This window comes from Sarcophilus harrisii, chromosome 1 (assembly GCF_902635505.1).
Source record: "Sarcophilus harrisii chromosome 1, mSarHar1.11, whole genome shotgun sequence".
NCBI lineage: Eukaryota > Metazoa > Chordata > Mammalia > Dasyuromorphia > Dasyuridae > Sarcophilus > Sarcophilus harrisii.
Window position 1 is genome coordinate 97,499,102 of NC_045426.1, and position 10,052 is coordinate 97,509,153.

At 35.1% G+C, this 10,052-nt stretch overlaps 1 protein-coding gene across 1 annotated transcript; it reads right to left on the reverse strand.

Annotated features, from left to right (window-relative positions):
* Positions 1-6,115: 6,115 nt before the first annotated feature.
* On the reverse strand, positions 6,116-9,598 carry LOC105749560 (E3 ubiquitin-protein ligase Topors-like). Its single transcript, XM_012543388.2, has 2 exons — positions 9,515-9,598; positions 6,116-8,676 (listed from the first exon to the last, which is right to left on the reverse strand). The coding sequence occupies exon 2, from the start codon at positions 8,540-8,542 to the stop codon at positions 6,200-6,202; it is 2,343 nt and encodes a 780-aa protein (XP_012398842.1). The 5' UTR covers positions 8,543-8,676; positions 9,515-9,598; the 3' UTR covers positions 6,116-6,199.
* Between the last annotated feature and the right edge of the window lie 454 nt (positions 9,599-10,052).

Consider the following 10,052-nt stretch of genomic DNA (forward strand, 5'->3'; position numbering starts at 1 on the left):
AAGAATTCCTGAATGCCTGGAAAAAGTTTCACTACATTTTAAAAAAGTTATTTAAGCTTGCAAAATGAGAGGAGCAGAACTAAGAAAACTTTGTATATAATAACAGTAACATTATTTAAAGACTTGACTGAGTTATATGAATATTCAAATCAACTGCAATGGACCTATGAAGGAAAATGCAACCTCCAGAGAAATAACTGATTAAGGAACTATATATTACATGATTTTAGATATATTTGATGAAGTTACAATGATGCAGTCAGACTCTCCCTATACCAGGCCACCAAAATGAAGAGGTTACCCACTAAAATGATGGAGTAATCGAGTATCCCAAAAGTATATTGAGGTTAAAGGCTAGTGTTAATGTCTCAAAATAATTTGTAGGCTTAGACCTCCTCCAAATCAAGGGGCAAATATTTTATATCATTAACAGCAAACCAAATCCATAAGGGTTTTTAGCAAAAAAAAAAAAAAAAAAAAAAAAAAAAAAGGAATTTTTAGCAATTAACAAGGAGAAAGACAAGTTTCCTAACAGAAATGTCATTAAGAGTGTGTCAAGTTGTGGATTACAGGTTAACCCTAAAGGAAATTAGGGTTCTATGAGGCATTAACTATATATAGCAAGCTAGTAACCAGAATAACCGCAAAAGGAGTTAGCAGGGGTAGGGGATTATGCCATTGACTGGCATTGAATAACTCTAGAGGGGATTTACCACCCCTAAAATGTTAGTAAGGGAAATATAGTGGGTAGATTTTTTTAATAGAAGAAATATAACCTTGGGGATTTGACATAATTTGGCTTTCTGATTGAATGTTGTAACTGTGGAGTTGCGATGATTTTGTCAATGTAAAGTATTTCTCCCAGAGACCTCTACTTCTGGTAGGGCTGTAATAGAGGTCCCCATGAATAAAAAGTTTCTTCTAAATCAAAAAGTCCACTTATAATCATATCAGGGTTCCTCTCTGATTGCCTCAGGAAGTAGCTTGTCTTCCAGATTGTAATACTTCAGATTCTCTGTGTCAACACCCATCTAGCTACCTAGTGTACCCCTCAAACAAAAGGAATCCTCAGTCTTTTGAGATGTGGGATAGAAGGTGCCTTCTGAAAACTGCTTCTCTTTGAGATTGAAAACTGCTCTAGCCTTAGAGGTCTCACTCGAAGGGGTGATGAGCTTGAAGATGAAGAGTTTGGTGGATGCAGAGTCCAGTGGGTGTTTTCTCTTAATCCAGTGTTGACCATAAATTGAAAATCTGCTGGTGCTTAGAGAAAGCATATCTACCAAGAAGGGGGAGTAGGCGATGATAGTGTTAAGGGTGATCAGGTGGCCAAAGGTACACATGCCAAATTTTTAAATATTGGGTGGAAAGGCTGCTAAGCTGAAGAGATTTCTAGTTGGCATGGAAACATGAGTAAAAAGTTGACTTTACTCCAATTATACATAAGTGCCTGAATTTTCCAAACCACATTGATAATAGGTAGTTAACTAGATCAAATATTCATTTACTTACTTGTTCAGGATATAATGACTACACATTTCAGATTGAAAACAGCAAGATCTCACATATTTGTTTTGTGCTCATATATTTTATTGACCACTTGCTCAGATTATAGAAATTTGCTATAAGAAGAAAAAGCAAAGAAGGAGAAAAGCATTTTTAACTGTTTGAGCTCAGATAAGAGTCACAGTTGACAAAAAAAATAGTCACCTCATAGTCAGACTCAGAAATAATTAGGTGGGAAATCAGAAAATGACTCAGGAGGATTCCCCATTAGGGCAAGCCTAAAGTTGTCCTCTCAGCTTCTGCCCAGATAGAAAATTCCACCTGTAAAAGCTCAGGATCACATTCCTTTGAGTGGCTTTTGGCATTTCTCTTAAATGGTAGGTTACTCACTTAATGATGTGTCAGAAAATCATACATACATACAAATTTTAAAAAGCAATCAGTACTAAGCCTAAGAAATTTTATCTCAAGTAGCATGTCTTACCAATCAGATTTCAGATGGGTTCAGATCTAAAGGATTAAAATAGGCTTGCAAATCCTTAGCAATCCAGGTTCATTGTTTAGGAACTCTATGACCTAAACTATCTCAAAACTGATGACCTTGCACATTCTCTGGTTTAAAGAAAACGGGCAAGTTTACAAAATTAAAGAGGAATGGATAGGAATCCCAGAGAAGGGGCTAAACCTGCAGCTTCTGTCTGTAGGTGTGGGGTATTTCTATGTTACCATCCCAACCCTGTGAAAGGGTGTGTGGAGGGGAATAGACTAATTCTGTGACACACTCACATGCCCTAAGATAGATTGCTTTGAATGGGCAGCCAAATTTAGCCAAATTGTCATAGCTATAATTTACAAGCAAAGGTAAAAGTATCTAATATCCTAAACAGCAGCTACAAAGCATCATATTAATAGGATCAGAGAGCCCTGTTATTGTTATTGAATTATCATTGAATTAAGTTTCCCTTTTAGGGAGAAAACAAGACAGAAGGGGAGAAAGAAACTTTCTTCTATTTGCCTTGAGACCTTTACCTATCATGTAATCTTAATTTAATTGAATGTTTTTCTAAATAACCTTACATAGAAAAGCATTCATTTCAACACTGGTAAAATAACTGTAATGTTCTTGCTGGTTTTCTTGAGGTCTTTGGGCAGCCTTCTTTTCAGTAGATTAATCACCACAAGAATAACCAGGTTTTAAAGTCCAAACCCTTTATTATCTCCTTCACAATCTCGTTTCCTTGCCTAGGGCCCAGGCCAGCTTTCTTGAGGCCTTCCAAAGTCTTGGTTTCAGTGGAGAAGTGCTGGAGGCAAGACCAGCCATGACAAGGCTGATGAAGATGGAAATGAATCTTTCTCCTTTGACTCGGAGAGCTTGAGCTCCGGCCTTCAGTCTGCTTGTCTTCTCTGGCTCTGAATCCCAGCTGGCTTATATGCTCTATTATAAGTATAAACCAATCATTATATCACTAGGAAACCATTATTTGTTATAAGATTAAATCAATCATACTGAATTTAGAGAAGTATTAATCCCCATGCTAAACTAGATAACCATTGTCTCATCAATTCTACTGAGTTAGCAGCTTGTAAGAATTCTTGTTTCAGAATTTGGGCCCATAACAAATAATCTTACATAAAAAAGTTTTCATCTCAACACTAGCAATATGTTAAAAATTGACCTTCTTTAATGTGGGATTGGGAAGGAGAAAACTCAAAATTCAAAATATGACAAAAATAAAAATAAAAATTATCCAGGCCAATAATATACAAAGTTTATTAGTGTTGTGGGAGTTTTTGTTTTGTTTTTAAGCCAAATTTCTTTTTTCCTGAAGCAGTTGTGGTTAAGTAGCTTGCTTAGGGTCACACAGCCAAGAAGTATTAGTGTTAAGTGTCTCAGGTCATATTTGAACTCAGGTCCTCCTGACTTCAGGCCTGGTACTCTACCTACTCCACCAATTAGCTTCCCCTTAAGCAGAATTTTTAACAAGAACTCTTATGTGAACAGGAATCTGGCTCACCACCCTCTACATTTTAAGCTTCTGCGTTTTAGGACTGTTTTTTGTCTCAATATTGAGAGGAGGAAGGGAAAGGAAATTGAATTCCAGCTTATATAATAAAACTCACATCCACTAAAACTTTAATTTTAACATTATGGAAGGAGTTAATTAACAGGTTTGCTAGTGCACTGAGAACTTTATTCAAGTTCTGAAGAATCCCTTTTTAGGACTCACATTGAGAAGACTGACATACAATACAACATACAAGAGTCATCATATTATAACAGTGCATTTGGGAGGGCTCAATTATATTTATGATACAGAAAATTGTGTTGAATCTTAACCAATTATATAAGAAATGCCTCTGGTCTACTGGTTCTTATATTTAGCTTTGAAATCAGAAGACCCTTCTATAAATTCTTCATTTTTTACTATCACCTCATAGAAAAGTTTATTAAAATGAAATAGAATTAAAATGAAAGATTAATAACCAACAAACAAGATTCTTCACTTTAGATTTCAATTGAAGGAATCTATAATTAATTTACAATAATATTTGAAGGAAAAAAATTCAAAATGTTTTTTCTTCCCTATCTATCTTTATAAATAAGGATTACTGGGATTTAATCTAGTTCTAGGTTACATCAGGTTTTGCCACTGCTTGCATGAAAACTATATTTTTACATTTTATAATATCTCTTTGGTCATGTGATTGATGTATTTCATCCTACAATGCATGCCTTTTGAGGGAGTATACCAAATATCTTATAGTCATATTTCTGGAGAAGTAATTTTGGGAAAGAAAGCCTATTTCAGTAGGCTTCAGCAAAATCACATCTCCTGTGGAGAGGGGGGAAACCTGGGCACACCTGCTCTACATAAAGCCAACACCTGCTACATTTATATTCTATGTTTCTATTTGTATATATGTGTGTATGTGTAAAGGTAGATCAAGAGATATATCTATCATATGTGGACATTAACATGAAAATGTCCTTAATCTTCTCTGGCAAATCTGAGGCAACCCTATAGGACTTTGTTTAAATTAACTGAAAATTGAAAATACTATGAAAGAAACATACTGTTAAATAATGCTAAAGGAAAGTGCCTTGATTTCTGATAAGCAGAACAAAATAATAAAAACATTTTAAGTAAGTTGTGAAATATTTTGGCAGCCATTCTCCAACTGATAATTAGCCAAAGGATATGAACACACAATTTTCAGATGAAGAAATTAAAATCATTTCTAGTCATATGAGAAGGTGCTCTAAATCACTCTTGATCAGAAAAATGCAAATTAAGACAACTCTGAGGTACCACTACACACCTCTGAGATTGGCTAAAATGACATAAAAAAATGACAAATGTTGGAGATTTGGAAAAACTGGAATACTAATAAAAAATTAAATTAAAAAATATAAATCACAACTTACTCCATGTCAGCTGACAATTATCCTTATCTTTGCTAGTATTGCTTGATAGTCCTCTGAAAGCAAGAATGGAACATAAGATGATTAATGGTACCAGGAATTATGATAATGGTATTGGAGGTATAAGGATAACCAAGAAAAAGTTTCAACTATTTTGCAAAATAGGTCAGATAGACATTGTCAAAAAACAAATCTGGTTATGGTCACCTGTCCTGGCATTTTTGATAAATCAGAAATCATCATATCTTTTTCAGAGAAAACAAAACTACTGGCATGTACCTCTCCTTAGAAATATCAGGGCAATTTATTTTTGAGTCCTTAACCATGTCCTTAATAGTAACAAGATGAACAGATATGTTCTTTTTGAGCCTAAAGAACAATTTAGTATAGAAATGCTATGTTTGAAAGGAGTTTGACAAAAGAGGCAGCCTGGCTTAGTGGATTGTTTTATTCCTTAGAATTAGGAAAACTAAGGTTTAAATATAATTTCTGACAATTGTTAGAGGTAATATCACTGAAACTTCTTGAATTTTGATGGAATAAAGATAATTGTTGGTGAAAAAAGACATAAAAAAGACTTAAAAATAAAGTTTTATATGTATCATCCATGATGATGATGATGATGATAGTGGTGAGATACAAAAGAATAAAAGTACTTCTAACTATACAAATAAACAACTTATGCTCAAGATCATATCTCCTTAACAAAAAGCCTTATATTCTACCATTATCATAGGATTTCCTTATTTCATTAGCTTGTGAGAAAAAATCATTTTACAAATTTTAAACATTATATAAATGTGAATTAATGTCCTCCTGACCATCATCCTTTTAGTTTTTCTTTTTTTCTCTTTTGCTTCCATTGAGGTTCAGATAGAAATAGTCCTGGGACAAAATGCCATCTTGCTATAATCCTCACAATATCATCACAATCTCCATGACCACAACCATATACTTCTCCTATCTTATTATATAGATGATCATGATTATTATTATATTGATTTATATAATTATAATTCTTATTTTAATAAGCCTATAATATAAAATTATTCAAGTTTTGTCTGGTTTTCTGTTTGGCAGCTAATAGTCCTATTAATTGAAGTAAAAAGACTTAGTCAACATATATTGTTTAATTCTCTAAGAATACTTTGACCAATTGAAAGTTTCAAATATACTGCACATATTGAAACAAGACACACGTTTTTATTTTTTATTGATGTATTTTTATAAAATGGGCTTAATTCCAATGACAAAATGATGTGTTAGGCCCTTTCAATCATTCTTAGTCTCTTCATTCATATGTTCTTTTTCTAAGAACTGTTTGCTACCAAATATTTTGCTACCAAAATAGTCTCTGCCTTCAACTTTCTGGTCGTATTTTTCTTGTCTCTTCCTAATATGATTCATGATATCTCTGGAAGCTTGAGCTGTAAGGCTGACAAATTGTTTAGAGAGGTCTTGTCTCTGGTAGGATGGAGACTGCTGGATTTGGCGCATCTGAACTGGAGTAGGGAATGAGTTAGGCATTGTTTCATTATTTTCCTTCTCTGAATGTTGGCTTTTAAATCTCCTTTTCTTACCCATCTTTTCATGGTGGGGTGGGATGCTTCCTATACACACTGTCCCTGACTTTTTCATACACTGACAGTTTGGTCTGTGATTCTCAGGATGGAGGCAGATGTTGGGGCTTTTTACTCTAAAAGCTTTTTCTCTGTTGCAAAGACGCTGGGCTCTCCCCCTAGTTCTAATAAAATCGGTTGTATTAGCTAGAACAACCCTCCTACAAGGTTGGTAATTATCATCTCCTTTATTACCTTCCTGAGCTTCACAGGTTATCGTCAATAAAGGTTCACTTAAATAGCTTCCTCTCAAGCTCCTGTCACTGTGATCTCTGCTTCTTGACCTTCTCTTTCTAGGGCGATGGGACAAATGTGGTTTGTCCTCAGTGCTCTGAGGTAGCTCTTGTTTAAGACAATTATTATAGTCCCTGATATGTAAACTTTTCAGCCTTCTGTAGGGATGTGAATTTAGTTCTCCATCTTGACAGGATGGTTGACATTTCAACCTCTCCTTCCTGAAGGCACGTTCTCTCTGGCCTTTCTGAATGTGTCTTCTATGAGAATATACGTTCTCTGAATAGCATCTCCAAGTCTGGTCTTTTGTTTGGGATGAATTTCCAAACAAAGTCTGTTGTATTTCCTTCATCATCATGGGAGGACTTCTTGGAAAGAACTTACCAAAGGAATCTGGATTTTTGTTCTTTTCTAATTCTTCTTCCCGGGTCTTCACTGGCTGACAAAGGGTCAACAATTTTTTTTCTCTTGGGCTAGAAGAATTTGAGGTGGTTGAAATATCTGAGGCAGAGTAATTAGCTCTATTATCTCCTAAACACTTATCCTCTTCAAGCTGCAGCTTCCTCCCTTCTGGTTTTGCTTCAGAAGTGTATCTACTGCTGTCAGATGCTGGTTCTAGCAATTCTATGTAATCTCCCATTGATTTAAGATGAGCAATGTGGCTGCAACTCTGGGATGAAATCACACCTTTGCTGTCTCCTGATTCTGACATGGTTTGTCTCGTAAGGTGATTTTTACTTTTGGTCTTACTAGACTCTTCTGGATTTCCTTTCTGCGACACAGAAGATGACTCATATGTCATATTATGCTTTGAGCTTGAACGAGGCAATACCTCTTTATTCCAAGGATCATGAATGGTTTTAGCCATCTCTGTATAATTTTCCAAAGCTGGTAAAGCCCATTTGTCATTAATAGGTGAGATAGTGAACAGGTTCCCTCTCCCGTTTGAAGAAGGACATTCATAAATGGCTCGCTGATCATATGTTTTCATGCTAAAAGGTGACCGGGCAAAACTGATGAACTCATGTAAGAAGTGTTTGGTGTATTTTAAGAGATAGGGTTCCAAGATTTCAGAAAAGCTCTGGCTGTCTAGATCATAATCTGTCATGTTTTGAAGGATGATAGTGAGGATATTTTTCCCTGTGTATCCATAGTCACCATAAATAGCTATCAATTCACGTTTCAGCCATGGGATTAATCGCTGTAGACAATTTGGGTTTCTAAGGAAGTAATCTGCTGAAATATGCCTATAGAATCCACCGCCTCTGACATATAATACCCGAAGCCCAGTAAAATAAAGAGCTCTTCTGAATTTAATAACTATCTGTTCCTTAAAGAATCCTGAAGACACTTCATGGAGATGATCTTGTTTGTTCCCAGAAAACTGTTTGAGTAATTCTTGGACAGCTTGATATCTCAGAGGATTGGTCTGGCTAGAAGTATCATCAGACAATACACCATCCTCGGATCCAGGCTGACAGCTTGGAAAAGAATCAACATAACTGTTATTCTCTTCAGGCAATCCAGTGTTGTCATTCCCTACATGATAGAGTTCTTGCTTCTTCATGTCACTCACAAGTCTAGAAGATTGGGAGAAAGGATGGCAAGCTTCTCCATAGTGGGGATGTCGGGTTTTCTTTGCAAATCTCTCATGAGGACAGTCACTGACAAACCTGGGTGTGGAAGGATTCAGATCAGCCCCATTCTGACTTCCATTCAAGTAGATGGGACATTGACAATGTGGTAAACGTCCTATTGGCATTGTTTTTCAAAAAATCCTTCATCCAGTTCTCTGTGAGAGGGTTTAATCATTGACTTGTCACTTGTTAAAGCCAGGATCTATTGAAAGCAGCCAACAGAAATATATGTAATACATATTTTTTTTCCAGGGTACATCTGAAGGAAAGAAAAATACCAAATTTAAAGCAATAGACTGAGCTTTAAAACTTCATTATGTTAACTTTTAGTCTGCTGTGTATTCTATATGGGCATAAAGTACTTTAATGAGTGTTGATGAGTATTTTTCATAAAGGCTTCCCAATACTTATCCCTGTAGATTGCACTATATTTTATAGATTCATGCATTCTAAGAACTAGAAAGGACTTTAAAAGGGCCATCCAGACCTATCCTCCTGATTTTTGAATTTTCTTCAACATTCTATGACTGTTGACCAACTTGTCTTTACCTGACTGCCACTAGTGACAAAAGCAAACAAACAAACAAATCCAGCTGTTTCACAAAGCAGTTCAAACAATTCCACTCTAGATGTTAGAAGGGTTCTTCTTGGTTTACACTGAATTAAAATCTGTCTCTCTGTGAGTTTAACCCATTGATCGTATTAGCCCATGTAGAAGCACAGAATAAATAATTATTTCTCCATATAACAATCCTTCTGATACTTGAAGACAATTATCATGTACCTTTTTAGCTCTCTCTTCAATAAACTAAATATCTCATTTTCTTTAACATTACCTCTTATAACATTGTCTCCAATTCTGATAGCATATTAAATATTTGGATAAAACATTTTGAAATCACATTTAATCTGCAAATCATTCACACCAAAAGACTTATTAAACTAACTAATAAAATAAACTCTAAATATTTTATCTTTTCTCAATCTTCTGTGCCTCTGTTTATGACATATTTAATTATTATCATCTATTAGAATTATATTCCTTTTCAGCCTTCCATTACAGAACAAAGGGATAAAGCAAATATTTTATAATTTACCATTATCCTAGAAGCTTATACACTCATGTAAGTTTAAGCAGCTGAAGCAGTTAGGTTGTGTTAGTTTCTGTCTCTTGTGTCTTCCATAGCGATGGAATCTAGAATATGTCATATTCTGGAGTCTTCTTATTAGGAAGCGAAACTTCTTTCTTGATATATTGCCTTCCCTCTTAACATGCCCTACTAAAGAGCTAAGATTTAGAATGTGAAAGTTCAAAGTTAAATGATCCTTTTGTATGGATGATACTATCCACCACGGTGTTACTGGATTTAATTGATCCTGTGTAACATTTTAGCTATGGAAAAGGGAATATAACATAGAAAGTTGTTGTTCATGTTGTTTTATCATTTCAGTTGTGTCTGGCTGTCCATGAATCTAATTGGAATTTTCTCAGAAAATATACTGGAGTGGTTTGCCATTGCCTTATCCACCTGATTTTATAAATGAGCAACAGAAGTAATCAGGATTAAGTGAATTGTCCAGAGTCACACAGCTAGTAAGTAGATACCCAGTTCTCTCCCACCAAAGAAAGTATAA

What these genes read in the sequence shown, in the direction of transcription:
- LOC105749560 (XM_012543388.2), bottom strand. Translation starts at nt 8,542, where the DNA reads ATGCCAATAGGACGTTTACCACATTGTCAATGTCCCATCTACTTGAAT.